This window comes from Bidens hawaiensis, unplaced genomic scaffold, assembly GCF_021521415.1.
Source record: "Bidens hawaiensis isolate Kalapana, Puna unplaced genomic scaffold, B.hawaiensis_p1.1 tig00019925_1, whole genome shotgun sequence".
Lineage (NCBI taxonomy): Eukaryota > Viridiplantae > Streptophyta > Magnoliopsida > Asterales > Asteraceae > Bidens > Bidens hawaiensis.
The window spans coordinates 178,209-194,720 of NW_027493026.1; the positions used below are offsets into that span (position 1 = coordinate 178,209).

At 34.4% G+C, this 16,512-nt stretch overlaps 4 protein-coding genes and 1 pseudogene across 5 annotated transcripts; 2 read left to right on the top strand and 3 right to left on the bottom strand.

Moving 5' to 3' along the window:
* Window positions 1-423: 423 nt before the first annotated feature.
* Window positions 424-4,254, top strand: LOC143559536 (serine/threonine-protein phosphatase PP1-like). Its single transcript, XM_077048074.1, has 4 exons — window positions 424-770; window positions 2,005-2,564; window positions 3,571-3,807; window positions 3,884-4,254. Exons 1-4 carry the CDS (start codon window positions 596-598, stop codon window positions 3,905-3,907), a joined length of 996 nt encoding a protein of 331 aa, XP_076904189.1. The 5' UTR covers window positions 424-595; the 3' UTR covers window positions 3,908-4,254.
* Window positions 4,255-5,811: 1,557 nt separating this feature from the next.
* Window positions 5,812-6,840, bottom strand: LOC143559525 (putative F-box protein At3g16210). Its single transcript, XM_077048065.1, has one exon. The coding sequence runs from the start codon at window positions 6,838-6,840 to the stop codon at window positions 5,812-5,814; it is 1,029 nt and encodes a 342-aa protein (XP_076904180.1).
* Window positions 6,841-10,046: 3,206 nt separating this feature from the next.
* LOC143559526 (putative F-box protein At3g16210) lies at window positions 10,047-11,078 on the bottom strand. The gene has a single exon (XM_077048066.1). The coding sequence runs from the start codon at window positions 11,076-11,078 to the stop codon at window positions 10,047-10,049; it is 1,032 nt and encodes a 343-aa protein (XP_076904181.1).
* Window positions 11,079-11,971: 893 nt separating this feature from the next.
* On the top strand, window positions 11,972-13,027 carry LOC143559527 (putative F-box protein At3g16210). Its single transcript, XM_077048067.1, has one exon. The coding sequence runs from the start codon at window positions 11,972-11,974 to the stop codon at window positions 13,025-13,027; it is 1,056 nt and encodes a 351-aa protein (XP_076904182.1).
* Window positions 13,028-14,407: 1,380 nt separating this feature from the next.
* On the bottom strand, window positions 14,408-16,223 carry LOC143559528 (protein TRANSPORT INHIBITOR RESPONSE 1 pseudogene; annotated as a pseudogene). Its single transcript, XR_013139954.1, has 3 exons — window positions 15,592-16,223; window positions 14,626-15,118; window positions 14,408-14,557 (listed from the first exon to the last, which is right to left on the bottom strand). The product of XR_013139954.1 is annotated as a protein TRANSPORT INHIBITOR RESPONSE 1 pseudogene (transcript).
* Between the last annotated feature and the right edge of the window lie 289 nt (window positions 16,224-16,512).

A 16,512-nucleotide genomic window follows, 5' to 3' on the forward strand; every position in this document is an offset into this window, starting at 1 on the left:
CATAAGAAATGGAGTGAAATTAGGGATTAATGGAGTTACATCTTCACTTCTCGCTGTAAAAAAACTTCTGAAATGATCCAATACCTGTGAGAGAGAGAGAAAGATAGAGAGAAAAAAAATACATGACCTCATCGCCACAACTTCCTATGCTGCCCGTCTTCACAAAACCGCCCCTCGACGATGGACACATCCCTTACCGCCCCCTACGCCGCCCGCAAAGAATGTCCTTACCACACATACCACAAGGTCTTTCTTTACAATACCATCAAACCACATGGTCTCAAAATGATACATCTTTATTCTTGAAATGTTTATAAAATACACTTTATACTTATTAATATTATATTATTATTATTATAGTGCTCTCCGCAAGTCACCCTAAACTTTGTTGTCTACAAAGGTCATCTCTCCACGATCAAAACTCAAAACTCAAACCCCTAATTTAGCTCAATCTTTATCCATCCAATTCGAATCTACCCTTTGTATAAACTGGTCACCAATAGCCCCAAGTTTAAGTATTTAAGATACCCTTTTCATCTTTTCCTCCAAACCCATCATTTTTTGTTCAAGATTTTGATCACCCATTAATAATATTATGGAAAAATCAGTTCTTGATGGGATAATTAGAAGGTTGCTTGAAGTTAGAGGCAGACCTGGTAAGCAGGTCCAGCTTACTGAACCTGAATTTAAACAACTTTGTGTTGTTTCTAGAGATGTTTTCTTGAAACAACCTAATTTGTTGGAGCTTGAAGCACCCATCAAGATTTGTGGTATGTTTTTTTTTAATTTTATTATTATTATTATTATTATTTGGTTCATGGGTTTGCTTAAATTTTGAATTTTTTTTATTGGTTTTGCTAATTTGGTTATTAAATATATGTGATTTGTTAGGGCTTAAAATGTGAAGTTTATATTTGTTTATGATCTTTATAAATTATTATTATTATTAATTGGATGGGTTTGCTTAAATTTTGGATTTTTTTATTGGTTATGTTAATTTGGTTATTAAGTTTATGTGATTTGTTAGGGCTTAAAATGTGAAGTTTATATTGTTTATGATCTTTATATATTATAATAAAATATTATAGATTTTTATTTATTTATTTTATTCTTTTTTTGGGGGTTCATGGGTTTGCTTAAATTTTGGATTTTTTTTTTGATTGTTTATGATCTTTATGATTAATTGTATAATATTGTTAATAATGTTAGCCTAATTATGTAGGAAATAGAAATTCTCCCTTTTAATGTTACCTAAAAAAAGTAAAATGTAAAAATGATATTATAGATTTATAGCTCATCCCTTAAAAGATTAAAGTTGTATAGAATCATGGAAACAAGATATAATTTTGAATTTATACTTGCACTTATATCTAACTATGCAAACGAGTGAAACATCGGTTATCGGCCCCTTGGTAAAATATTGAACAAAATATCAATTTCGGTACCGATAATATCGGCGATACTGACCGATGTTGGATCGATATTTGACCGATATATCCCCGATATTCCTGCTATCAGTGTTTTAAGTCTTAATTATCAATTTTTAGTGTTCAATTTTAGTGTTTTAAGTCTTAATCAGTTCCTACTTGCTATGATTGTTAGTGTTTTGCAAGTTGCAAAAGGTTAATTTGTTAATGGTAGGAGAGTATAATGAATTATTGGCGTGAAATTGCTATATATATGAATTTTACATGTTATTAAAATTATAGATATCCCGCTGATATTTCACTGCAATAACCGATATATCAGATATCGGTCCTTGACCTATACCCGATATTTTTCCGCATTAACTGCTTAGCTAATGGGTCGATCTGGGTTTTGTTTTAAAAAGTCAAACTAGTAAAGTAAAAGAGTTAGCTATAAGGGGAAAAAGTCAAACGGGCCGAACGGTTAATCATGTCAAAATTTGGTTGATAATACATGACACCTCCTAAATCATTTTATTTAATACATAACATATTAATTTATATGATTTTGACTTTTTGCATTGACCATGTTTATTAGGTGACATCCACGGTCAATATTCGGATCTTCTACGCTTATTCGAGTATGGTGGATTCCCGCCTTGTGCAAATTACTTATTTCTTGGCGATTATGTTGACCGCGGTAAACAAAGTCTTGAAACAATATGCCTTTTACTCGCATACAAAATAAAATACCCGAATAATTTCTTCTTGTTGCGTGGAAACCACGAATGCGCGTCAATAAACCGCATATACGGTTTCTACGACGAATGTAAACGGAGATTCAATGTCAAATTATGGAAAATATTCTCGGATTGTTTCAACTGCTTACCGGTGGCGGCTCTTATTGATGAAAAGATATTATGCATGCATGGCGGGCTTTCGCCCGATCTTAATAATTTGGATCAGATTAGGAATCTGAGACGGCCCGCTGATGTGCCTGATAGCGGGCTTCTTTGTGATCTGCTGTGGTCAGACCCATCTAACGAAGTCAAAGGATGGGGGGCAAACGATCGTGGAGTTTCGTATACGTTTGGTGCGGATGTTGTTACTCGGTTTCTTCAGAAACGTGATTTGGATCTTATTTGCCGGGCCCATCAGGTTTGACTTTTAACCTGTTTGACCATCTTGACACAATTCTATTTTAGCTATATTATTTAAATTGGCTTGTTTAGTGCTTGGATAGTTGGATTGGCCTGTCTTAGGGGTGTGCCAGAAACCGAAAAAACCGAAAAATTCAAAACGAAAAAACCGAACCAAAACAAAAACCGACGGTTTGGTTTTGGTTTTTCATATACACTGAACCGAACCGAATTCCTAAATTTTTATTTTTTTATATTGTATATTAAGTAATTTATAAGAATTTAATAAATACGTAACTTAAATATTTTTGGTCAAATGTATAATAGTCTATAATTTTACAATTAACAAAACTATTTATACCTAAATTCATTTATTTTTGTCAAAAAAATTTCTGGCTTCAAATTTTCAGGCTCAAATGGTAAAACCCGAAACTGATCCGAAACCGAACGGTTTCAAAAACTCCAAAAACCGAAGTTTTGGTTTTTGGTTTGGTTTTAGCCGAAAACCGCACCGAACCGCACCACGCACACCCCTAGCCCGTCTATTGGTCATTTATTAGTTGTTTTTGGTGGGCGGATTGTATAGCGGGCCAATACGTGCTTGGGCTGAAGTATGTCATTTTTTAACTTGTTGAAATGAGCTGATTTGGGTTGGGTGGGTCGGGTTGACTTTCAACCCATTTGAGCAGCCTGGCATGTTTCCATTTTGACTATATTATTTTATTTGGCCTGGTTAAGATTGAATAGAACTCGAATCGACCCGTTTATTGGTTATTTATTCATCGTTTTGGGTGGGCGGGTTGTGTAATAGGTGTGTTCGGTCTAAAACATGTCGTTTTTTAAAATGTGTTGAAATGACCCTGGTTGGGTTGACTTTTAAACTGTTTGACCAGCCTGACACATTCCCCTTTTAGCTATAGTATTTATTGACGCGTTCAAGATTTAATATAACTAAAATCGACTTGTTTATCGTTCATTTATCCATTGTTATTACCACTTACAAAAACGCAGCAAATTAATTTCAGGTTGTAGAAGACGGGTACGAGTTCTTTGCAAACCGACAACTTGTAACTGTATTTTCTGCACCAAATTATTGTGGCGAGTTTGATAATGCTGGTGCAATGATGAGTGTTAATGATACACTAATGTGCTCCTTTCAAATTCTTAAACCTGCCGAGAAAAAGTCAAAACTAAACTCGGGTATCAGTTTCTTTGGAAGCACAACTACCGCTAAACCCGGAAACACTCCACCCGGGATTAAGGTAAGTCAACAACCTTTTCAAAATGCCTTATTATTATTATTAATGTTATTATATCATATATTTTAATGTTTTGCAGCCTTATCTGGGATCAAGAGTATGAGATTCGGGGAGATCTAAACGACGTGGACTCACTCGAGGTGAAATTCGAGATATATATTTATTATAAATGGGAATAATTTTTACCTTTTTTACGGGGAAAATTCGGTTAAGATAAAATGAAATGTTTATTAGTTGTCGTTGAATGTTGTATTTTAGGTATACCGAGTGTGTGTTTATATATAGAGTTTAGTTTCCGTGAAAAAGAAATTAACTTGATCCTATATATTTACACACGCCGGTTTCTAACCCTATATGGAAAAACGTATTGACCCATTTTATAAGTTTCGGGGATAAATAATATGGATGTATACTTTGTTTTGCTAATGCGTATAAATATATCCGTTGTAAGTTGTATCTCGTTTCGTGTTTTTGGTAGTTTGATGTTTTACTATGTGGTGTATGAAGTACCTTGTGTGATGTCATGTACAAGTTGCTTTCGTGTTTTTTCGTGAATGATGTTGTAAGAACACAGCTAGAGCATACATAACCAGTACACATTTTTTATATACGTAACACTTTGCTTAGCTAAGGAATGTGCATTTACTTATTGACGTGTAGCTTATTTATATAATAGTTGATTTTAGGGCTGTCAATTTTACCCGAAAAAACCCGTACCCGACCCCGAACTAGCCTGAACCAAAAAAACCGAACCCGAGAAAAGATTAACCCGAACCGAAGTAATTCGGGTTGGTTTTCGGGTTTGATTTATAAGTTTCGGGTCAACCCGAAAAACCTGAATAAACTTTTAGTTAAAATATATTTTTAGGTATAATAAGCTTAGTCTTATCTACTAAAGTTATCAGTTGATGAAGCTAATCGATTATTGTCATTCCAACTAATATGGATAGATTGTTTATTGTTAACTAGTTTTTATCCCCTGTATTACTTTTGGTTTGTTTTATATTATTTGTTTTATAATATTTATTTATTTTTTGAATTTTTTTATCATATGAAAGTTAATAATATACTTTTGGTTTGATGATAAATTGTTTCACAAATAAATGAGATGTTATAACCCGGTTTAAAAACTATATGAGTTTGATGAGACCCAAGACCCATTTAATTTTTTAATATAAAGTTGGTTTTTTAATTATAAATAATATGTATCTTTTTTAAATGAATCAGATATTAATATTTAGTATATCCCTACTTTATAGGATTTTTATATCAAATATTTGGTCAGATTAGTTTTTCATTTAGTGAGATGTTATAACCCGTTTAAGAAATATATGGGTTTGATAAGACTTATACCCGTGAATACGGGTCAAATGCATGAGAAGCCTTCATTTAAAAATCAAACAAATCTGGTGACTTCGAAAAAAAGGGGAGCGACCACATCGCGACACGTAGGATTTTTATGTTTTCGTTTATATATATTATAGATTTATGTTTTCCGTTTATTACTAATAGCAACCGTAATCGAACAATCAAATCACGTTCGATTGAACAAGATTATGGTTCGAGTTAGTTACTTAGTTTTATTCTTTTTTTGAATTGTTTTATCAAGTTATGTTGGTTTATTATTTGATTATTTGCGTTACAACGAAAAAAGAATATATTGCTTTAATTTTGGCATTGAAATTTTTTATTTTTTTTGTTTTTTGTTTTGTTTTCTAGGATACTCGAAACCCAATTAACTCAACCCGAAAAACCGAACCCGAAAAACCCATGAGAGATTTTGGCTGGGTTTCGGGTTAAGATTTAAAATTTTGAAACTCGAAGAACCCGACCCGAAAAACCCAAAACTTTAAAAACGAATACGGAGAACACCTCTACTTGATTTCATAGAGCCATTTGGAAGCTTTATCCCACTTGTGACAACTTAGTCATATGTAAGATATTTAAATATGACACTGAAAATTATAATCAAAAGAACATAGACTTAAGACACAAAATTTAAAAACTTCATATTATACTAGAACATAGATGAGATGGTGAGATCAAACTCTCCACATATTCCACGGCGTGCGCATTCCATATGCTACTAAGAGTCCTCGGTTGCATCTCGTATATGTCTTCCGAATCTTTCAACATGTCATAGATTACGATTTGAATTCGCTCCTTAACCTTCAACACAATAACCTTTCCCACATCCATAATCAATAAAGGGGTGATAAAGCCCGTGGGAGAGTTTGATGTCATTACTTTCGACCATGATTTTTCCACACCATATTCGTTCATTACCCATAACTCAAATTTCGTACTCGTATTTAGTAAAAGGTAAAGACGTCCTCCCGACGTTCCCAAGAAACCAAAATCTGGTAATTGCATCTCAGATAATACCATCTCCTTAACATCTAGGGCGACTAATATAAAATATCCGTTGAGTCTGGATGCAACCCAATACAAAAACCCATTTAGAAAGGTACCCGCTTTATCTATTATGCCGCACGCCCTGACCGACGTCCTAGAAGTCGTGCTCCATGAACCCTTTTTAAGGCTAAAGACACCACACCACCTGGAACCTTGATCTAAACCTATCATATTATTTAGTCTAACTATCTTTAATTCATCTAGGGATGTTTCATAACAAAATCCATAACGTATACTCGTAGATGATTCCAAAGGCGGTGGATTAGGGACAGTCCTGTAAGCTCCGGTTAATGGGTTGTACAAGATCATATCTTTAAGGACTATAAGCACGATCCCGTTGTATGCTCCAACAATAACGTGACGATATTCTTCACTTCCCGGATTCATAAAATTAGGAAGAGGAAGATCGGATATCGAATGAGCAGCGGTGTCCATGACTTGAAGTGGTAATTTGTAGGGAAGAAGGATCATTCGACATGATCTCGACTTCATAAAGTGATCTGAAATTGTACGGTTCCAATGCTTTGACAAGCATCTTAACCGCAACAAGGGTTTTGTAGGCAATTTAACAAGAATGGCAAAGACAAGGTCTTCAGGTACATGATTATACATACCTGCCATTGAATAAGGTTACAAAGAGTGGATGGCAATCGAATGGGCATATAATTCATAGTTTTAATTTATAATGAGATTATAATATAATTCAATTTCTAATGTTTATCACTTTGAATATCTTCCTTAAATAAAGAATCTGGGTTAAATTTTATATACTTCATAACTATAATATTATGTTATTCGGCGGTTGAATAAATACAATATTAAATTGTTAACCATAGAGATTTAGAAAATATAAAACTATATTTTAAAATATAATGATGAAGGGTTGAGTTATAATAAAAAGATTAGTTTTCCTAGGAAAGATAGGAAATAATCTTGTCCATTCATTTGAGAATTGAATGGTTGATATTAGATTAGAGAGATCAGGTGTAAAACAAGGGTAGGGGCATAATAGGGATAACACATTTGTTGACTTTCTCTCTCCACATGCAAGACACATGTCAAATTCCACCAACATTTTAAAACGTCCATAACTTTTTTATACGACATTTTTTTTCAAAACAATTTCACCATAAAAACGAGTGTTTTTTAATCTTTTATATGAGTACCATATTGCTTTATAAAAAAAATCGTGGGTTTTTACAAAGTGTGTTTTATCATAATTGTGTTTTAAAAAATTGTGTTATACAAGTGTGTTTTATTTTTTCATAGTGTTTTTTTGCATTGTGTTATTTAATTGTGTTTTCATTGTGTTTTTGTCATTGTGTTTTTATTTTCATAGTGTTTTTTCCATTGTGTCTTTTTCATTGTGTCATAGCGTTTTATTTTCCGGCAAAATTTTCGAAGAATTTTCCGGCGAAATTTCCGAAGACTTTTCCGGCAAGGTGGTGGCAGTGGGCGATGGTGGTTGTAGGAGATAAGTGAAAATTTAAGTGGGTTTTAATTAAGTGGGTTTTTAAAATTAAATTAAGTGGGTTTTCAATATTAAGGTATTAGACAAAAATACCCTCCTTCCAAGCCTTCTTAGGAAAAGCAAACTTCTTATTTGATCATTTCTCTTATGATGAAATATTAATGACGAAATAAGAAAAAAAGGGAAAAGGGAATTTTGCACCGAAATCTCCCTTGTAATTTATTTTCATATAAATATTGTTACTATAAGAAAATAATCTTACTGAAATTAAATAGATAAAGAAGCACGGATCTAACCCTGGATAGACTAGACCGATGGTTTCACAGGATACGGGTCAAATAACTACCCTACCTCTATAACATCGAAATCATTTTATTTATTCTTTTTATTCAAAAATATATTCCTAATATTAGAATTAAGTAATTTGCATTATAATCATCATTGAACCCTCTTCATTGAATTAACCTTCCACTTCCAATTGCCATCATCTATATGAAACCTTATAATTCAATGGCAAGTATACCTCAAGACATTGTCTTTGACATCTTTGTTCGGTCGCCTACAAAGCCCTTGGTGCTGTCCAGATGCTTATCAAAGCATTGGAACCATTTAATTTTGAATTACTTTATGAAGTCAAGATCTTGTTGGAACGTTTAACAGGATAGTCGTTTTATTGTGTGAAATGAAAAAATGTTGTCTTGTTCAATCCATTGGCCGGAGCGTCCGAGATTGTTCCTGAGCCACGTTTGGAATCATCTTACATGTCGTTGTTTACTAGTTATGGATTTTGTTGTGGCACAACCCTAGACGATTTAAAGATTGTTATGCTAAGACTATATCTCCATTATTCGGGTCGAGTTTCCTGTGATGTCTTCAGCCTTAATAAATAATGTTTATAGAGCACAAAATCTATCAGGTTGAAAGGGAGTTCTAATATGGCTAATTCTGTTGGTAAGTTCGCAAACGGATTTTTGTATTGGATGGCATGTAAGCAATCGGACAGGAAGCATGTTGTAGTCGCTCTCAATGTTAAGAAGATGCTACTTTCCGAGATACAATTACCATGTTATTTTAACCCGAGTGATAGTTTGTGTACATTAAACAGGCGTCTTCATCTTTGCTATATATGTAGTAACAAATATGAGTTATGGGAAATGAATGAAGATGGTATGAAAAAATCATGGTCGAAAGCATTGACATCAAATATCAATACTGCTCTCTCGGTTGATGATACATCTTTGTCCATTATAGATGCGGAAAAGATTGTTATGTTTGATGACAAGAATGACAAGAAAATCATCATCGACGAAATGTTAAAAGAATTGTATGCCGAATACAGTCCGCACTGGAACGTTGGCAACCTACGGGAATCAAAAACCATGGAATATGTGGAGAGTTTGATCTCACCATCTCATCTGTTTTCAAGTTGGTAGTCAATATGTTTATATTCAATGAATTGAACTAATTAGTATGCTATTTTAAATTTCTTGCAATTAGTGTTATCGAATAATAAGTATATGTTTAAGAGTCAGTTTGTTGGTTTTTATCATGATTTCAAATTAGTTTAATTTTCTTTTTGAATGTTGCTTAAGTTTCAAGTTTGAGTCAGGTTTGTATGCATACGTTTCATGTTTGTTCATTTAACTTTAAACGAACAAGAACACGGACAACTAGTCAGACAAATAATTGTGTTCGTTGGGCTTTTCTTGACGGGTTAAGTCGGGTTTGGTTGTAGTCGAAGTAGTGGGGTCATGTTTTTTTTTATTTTTAGAAGTGGGCAACTACAAAACGTTTATGCTACGTTTGCGTATGTGACGATATATTCCAGCTACTAGGGTTAGGAAAGTAACGTATGTTCTTTGTCTTAGAATGCATCTAAGAGTCAAACGAGAGTTTGGAAATCACTGTGACAAATACCTAGTATGGTAAATATATACGGCTTCTAAAAACTTGGATGTAGGGGTGTAAACAAGCCGAGCACGAGCTCGGCTCCTTTTGACTCACGAGAGCTTGAACTCGAGCTCGGCTTGTTTTGAGCTCGTTAATTGTTTTTCAAGCTCAATCTCAGCTCGTGTATCATTTATTGGTTAATTTATATAAGATTTATTTATTTTTATACATTTTAGTGAAAAAGCTGAAGCTCGGCTGAGTGGTTTGAAATTAATAAGACAAAAAGAGGTAAAATTTGAGAATACACAAGGCTTGACGAGACTAACCGAGTTTCCCATACAAGGATTAGTTTATACCTAATATTCAAAACTGGTAATGTTAAATGAATATAAAAGTCATATATCAGTTGTGACAACTACAGTTAAAAGAGCATAAGGACTAATGAAAGATACTAAATTCAAAAATTTCATATTAAATTAGAACATAGATGAGATGGTGAGATCAAACTCTCCACATATTCCATGGCGTGTGATTTCCATATTTTGCCAAGAGCACCCGCTTGCACCTCGTATATCTCTTCCGAATCATTCAGCATGTCATAAATTATGATATGCTTTGGCTTTCGCCTCCAAATCCTCAACATAACAATCTTTCCCGCACCCATAATCAACAAAGGGATACTATAACCCGTGAGAGCATTTGTTGTCATTAATGCTTTCGACCATGGTTTTTCCATACCATGTTCGTTCATTACCCATAACTCAAATTTCGTAATTATATCTAGGAAAACATGAAGACGACCTCCCAATGTGCCCAAGCGACTAGAAGTAGGTATTTGTATCTCGGAAAACACCATCTCCTTAACATCCAGTGCGACTATCAAATGCATGTTGCCTCTGACTGCTCTCCAATACAAAAAACCATTTACGAAGGTACCCGCATAATCTATTGTGTAGAACGCCCTGACCAACGTCCTAGAAGTCGTGCTCCACGAACCCTTTTTAAGGCTAAAGACATCACACCATCTGGATTCTTGATCAAAACCTGACCTCTCATTAATTAGTCTAACAATCTTTAAATCATCTAGGGATGTTCCATAACAAAATCCATAATTAGTACTCGTAGATGATTCCAAAGGCGGTGGATTAGGGACAGTCTTGTAAGCTCCGGTTAATGGATTGTATAGGATCATGTCTATATGGACTAGAAGCATGATCCCGTTGTATGTTCCACCAATAATGAGACGATCTTCACTTCCCGGATTTATAAAATTAGGAAAAGGAAGCTCGGATACCGAATGAGCAGCGGTGTCCATGACTTGAAGTGGTTTGAAGGGCAGAAGGATCATTCGACGTGATCTCGACTTCATAAAGTGATCTGAAATCGTATGGTTCCAATGCTTCGACAAGCATCTTAACCTCAACAAGGGTTTTATAGGCATTCTAACAAGAATGGCAAAGACAATATCTTCAGGCACATGATTATACATACCTGCCATTGAATTATAAGATTGCAAAGAGTCAATGGCAATTGAAAAGGGTATGAGTTTGCATTATAGTTTTAATGAGGTTATGATATAATTTTATTTCTAATGTTTATCTCTTCGAATCTCTCCCTTTAATAAAGAGTCTAGGTTAAAGTTTAAATACATAATAACTAATTCATTATACTAAGTTAAATTCGTGTATTACAACGCATATGAATAAGGAAAATATTAAATAGTTAGTAATAAAAGTATTATAAGTATAAAATGATAAAATATGGAATAAAATACAAGTCAATGAGCTTGTGGTGGACGGGTAAAGAAGAGACACTCATGTTCGATTTCTTCCTTTAGATGCATCAGGGTGATGATGAGAGATTATGCGAGTAGGCGACTTTCACTAGTTGGATCCTTGAACTATAGGGGTTTTATCTCACTGCATTGTCGTGCCTTCGGGCGAGTGTTCACGGGCGTTGGCCTTAGTTGAAGGTTTTTCCCAGGTCGAAAGACAAGTATATCTCGATGTAGTGAATTTAACCAGTAGCTCTTTTAGAGGATTCATCGCTCGTTCAAAAGAAAATTTCATAGAAGTTATTATGTTTAATGTATTTAAATGGTGAACTAAGATAAACAAGAAAAAATATTTTGGACCAAAACCGCCCCTTTGGGATTTCTTTTTCGAATGTATATTCTTCCTAAATTCTACATAGATATCCAAAATTATTTTATTTATAATTTGAGTATTAACTTTGCATAACATATTAATTGTTATTTTAAAATTATATATTTTAAATTAGATTTTTTAATAAAGGAAGAGATCAGATAAACATTATAATTAGATTCTTCAATATATATTGCCGTGACATATATGTCCATGCTTCTAATTCTCTTTGAAACCTTATAATTCAATGACGTGTCTACCTGAAGACATTGTCTTTAACATTCTTGTTCGATTGCAAACAAAGCCCTTGGTGCGATTTAGATGCTTATCAAAGCATTGGAACCGTTTGATTTCTGATTACTTTATGAAGTCGAGATCACGCCGAATGATCCTTCTACCCTTCCAATCTCTTCTAGCCATACGCCACACCCTTCCTTGGGATAAAACTGTTCATTATGTTTCAACATCAAGGATTCCTTCTCCTTTTAACTACCTAGGAACTGAAGATCATGTCCAAGTCGTTGGAGCATTTGATGGGATAGTCGTTCTACTTTGTAAAGATATATTGATGTTGTTCAATCCATTAACCGGATCGTTCAAGATTGTTCCTCATCCACCTTTGGACTCATCCAATAGAGTTGACACCTACGGATTATGTTATGGTGAAACTCTAGACGATTTAAAGATTGTTAAACTAAGACTTAGGGTCCGTTATCCGTATCGAGTTTCATGTGATGTCTTCAGCCTTAAAAAAGGTTTATGGAGCACAAAATCAATCAAGTTGGATGAGAGGTATATAGTTGATCGTTTGTTGAAAGAGAGGTTTGGCATATTTGCAAATGGATATTTGTATTGGATTGCATTAAAGAAACCGGACGGTATGTATGTTACAATCGCTCTGGATGTTAAGGAGATGGTACTTTCTGAGATACCATTACCATGTAAATTTAGCTCAAGAGATAGTTTGTGTACATTAAGCGGGCGTCTTCACTTTTTCCATAAATCCAATATGACATATGAGTTATGGGTAATGAACGAAGATGGTATGGAAAAATCATGCTCGAAAGTATTGACATCAAATATTAATCTCTCGAATTTCAGTATCCTATTCTCCAATATAGATACCGGGAAGATTATTATGATTGATAACAAGGATGGACTGCAAATTAAAATCTACGACATGTTAAAAGAATCATATGATGCATACAATCTGCATTGGATTGTTGGCAGCCTACAGGGATCACAAGCCATGGAATATGTGGAGAGTTTGATATCACCATCTTATCTATATTCAACTTGGTAGTTGATATCATGTTTTTATTAGTTGGTTTATGGCATTTTAATTTACTATCTTCTGGTTTTCAATATCATATATATTATTTTCCCACATAGAAACAGCAACTTTTTAATAATCGAATGTTTCATGGTAATGGAGTTGTATTGTAATCAAATACATAAGTCTTGTTTGTTACCTTTGTTTTAATTGTTATCATAAGAAAACCTTGTTTTTATATAAGAAAATAGGCGGTACCAATATTTGGACACAAAAACGGTAGTGCAAAATATGTGGTCAAAACAATGTAATATTTTATATTTCCATGTAGCTATGTAAAATTAGTACAACTTTGCATAAAATTATATTAATTTGATGAACAATATTAATCAAAATCCTAAACAACTAATAGAATCATCGAATCTTCTTTTTTAATATTTTAGAATTTATATTTTAAATTAAATTCTTTAATGGAGGAAGAGATCATAAGAGATAAACATTATAATTAAAATACATTATAAATTTACTAGTGGGAGTGCCCCGCCGCAACTCCCGCGCGTTGCGGCGGGGCGGCAACGGAGATTCGGTCATTACGAGGTCGGTTATGGTACCGGCATTTGCTATAGAAAGTTTTAGTTGTGGTATAAAAAGCCTCATGATGCGGTGACACAAATATGTTATTTATAGTTGTCCAAAGAACAATTCGATAATTTTAGAATATGGATAACTATACTCACAAATTTTGACGTTATTTTACTAATCTCGTGAAAATAACGTTAAAAGTGTGAACCCTCAGGTGGGCTAAAGTGAAATTGCACTAATTTTGACGTTATTTTACTAATCTCGTGAAAATAACGTTAAAAGTGGCGGAAGGTTAATCATGCATCATGTGGTAGCGTTGATAGCCGAAAGACAAGGGTACATACACCAATCGGCCGGTGTCCCAATGGTTGAGTGTTATGTGCCTTATGTCCAAGGCTTGATGCAAAACTACCATCGAGCTGGGGGTCTCACCGGAAGCAACCTCTCTATTCCTACGGGGTAGAGGTAAGGCTGTCTACATCTTACCCTCCTCAGACCCTACCATAGCTTTGCTATTGGTGGGATATACTGAGTACGATGATGATGATGATACTCACAAAACAAGTCGAATCGTAAGTAACAAAATAATCAATAGTGATTTGGAAGAAACCCATACTTTACAAGTCAAACAAGTGTCCACCACCTCGAGACAACATACAATTCTTGGTAGTGCAAAGATTAGAATCATATATTAACAGTCAAAGAGATCGACTAAACTATTAATTTTTGTCATCTCTGGATCGCTAAAATAACCTAACAAATCATATAAAACACAAATAATGATCTAAAAGTTGTTTGTTTTGAGCACGCTCCGTGACGGTCTTTATCTCAAGCTGTAGACAAAATTGAATTCGAGCTATAGGCAAAATTCAAAACATCATCTACAAACGGGTCAGATGGGAAAACCCTAAGTTCTCTTAACTCTTTACACGATAAAGAAAGTGCATCGAGCCCGGTGTCTTCAATGTAATCCAACACCTGTGAGCAAAAATTTCGTTAAAACATGAAACAAAAAGACAAAAGCTTAAAACTTTAACAAGACTTACTGATAAAATCTGCAGATTAGGACACTGAGTGACGATTTTGGTAACATCCGGGCTTTGAATAGTGGCATAACTCAAGTTTAAGGAAGTGAGTCTAGAACAAACAGAATAAAAAGACGGTAGATAAAAAGGAACAACGTCCCAAAATCCAGAAAGACCCTCAAGTTCTTTGCATTTAGCGAACGCTTCTGTTGTATTTGATAACACATCGGGTCGAATTTCAGCAGAATATGCACCTGTGCCCAGTTCAACAAGCTGTGGCGCTCGGTGGAGTAGAGTGGAAAGCTTTTCAAGGGGAACCGCGCAGTTGAGTCGAAGAGTTTTTAGGTTTGGTGAGCGGGCAATGAGGCGTATGAGCGCTGAAAAACTCACCTCGGATAATAAACAAGACACGTTAAGGGATTGTAGTGAGGCGCAGGAATCAGGGTAATGACTTAACCATTGCCCACTCAGGTCTTCAACTTCACACTCCCTCAAATCGAGTTCTCGAAGATTTCTACATTGCAAATAAAAAGTATGAACATCAAATTGTTTCAAAGTTTTGAGTAAGACATGAATCAACATCAAACAATCAGTTCAATTGTTAGAAAATCATACCATCACAAATATAAAACTTTTTATGATTGCTTTTCTTCAAATATATAACATTTGTTATAGTTTACTATATTATGAGTTTCGAATTATAATGAATAAACCTAAGGCAATTTTATATTAGAAGCGGAGCTATATTATATAAAATCATCTAGTAAGTAACCAAATAAGACGATACATCAATACAAATCGATCAATAAAATTTAAAAATTTTTTTTAAAAAAAATAGAGCAGTGTAAGCAAACCAGATGCAAACAAAACAGATTACAATGTGTGCATTCAATAGGCGATTAAAGTTCATCTAATTATCAGCATACAAGTATACAACTGATTCAGCTTTTAATTACAAACATATCAGTAAAATAACAGAAATTTCACCTGCAATTGGCGGCAATGGCAGCAAGTCCATCGGTACTGAACCCCTCACACGACGACAAAACCAAGACCTTAAAGTTCTTAAACGACTTCGAAATTAACTCCAGGCTCTCATCCGTAATCACCATCCTTTTAAGCTTAATCTCCTCCAACCACGGATACGCCCTCGCCATTTCACAGATCCACGGTTAAAAGTACCCGCCCCAACCATCCGGCACCAAATTAAAGTCCGCAAAATGTGGCTTCCGTTTCAACTCCACAGATCTCACCTCCGGAAACCTCTTTACCATAATACTCGGGCTCATTGCGTAACAATTCCCTATAAAAATCCTCCTCCGGCACCACCGCTCTATCTCATACCATGACTTGCACACCAACGAAACAACATTTCGGTCCGTATGCAACGTAATCAATGAAAATACATGCTCTACTACCTCCTCCGGAAACGAATACCCCATAACCTAACAGCCTATGACTTAAATTGACAATATTAACCGAAATTCTTCGAATTCAACTCAGAAACATGAAATAGTCAAACGTGTATCTACAATAACAGTATTGTTCTATATCCTACAATATTGTTACAATAGTAGCAACAAACCTAACAAATTCTTTGATAAATTAGTCAAAGAGACGAGATGGGTTACAAGGCTTATCTAGAGTAACAGTATTGTTTTAGATCTTACAATATTAGCAACAAACCTAACAGCCGGTTACCTAACTTAGCAATAATAACATAAATTCTTCGAATTCTACCCGTAAAGATAAAAATAGGCGAAGAGTCTAATATGTTATCGATTCCATTGATTATTAAATGGAATCAACTTAGATCCATCCGGTCTAAAGCGGTGGTAAACAGATGATTAACCGAATTAACCAAAACCACATTTTCCGATAACTGAATTACCAAAACCATATTTTAAT

Excerpts from the sequence above, each read along its gene's own strand:
- LOC143559536 (XM_077048074.1), top strand. The coding sequence starts at position 596 with ATGGAAAAATCAGTTCTTGATGGGATAATTAGAAGGTTGCTTGAAGTT. Across the intron at positions 771-2,004 it reads AGCACCCATCAAGATTTGTG|GTGACATCCACGGTCAATAT; the intron begins GTATGTTTTTTT and ends CATGTTTATTAG. Across the intron at positions 2,565-3,570 it reads TTATTTGCCGGGCCCATCAG|GTTGTAGAAGACGGGTACGA; the intron begins GTTTGACTTTTA and ends AATTAATTTCAG.
- LOC143559525 (XM_077048065.1), bottom strand. The coding sequence starts at position 6,840 with ATGGCAGGTATGTATAATCATGTACCTGAAGACCTTGTCTTTGCCATT.
- LOC143559526 (XM_077048066.1), bottom strand. The coding sequence starts at position 11,078 with ATGGCAGGTATGTATAATCATGTGCCTGAAGATATTGTCTTTGCCATT.
- LOC143559527 (XM_077048067.1), top strand. The coding sequence starts at position 11,972 with ATGACGTGTCTACCTGAAGACATTGTCTTTAACATTCTTGTTCGATTG.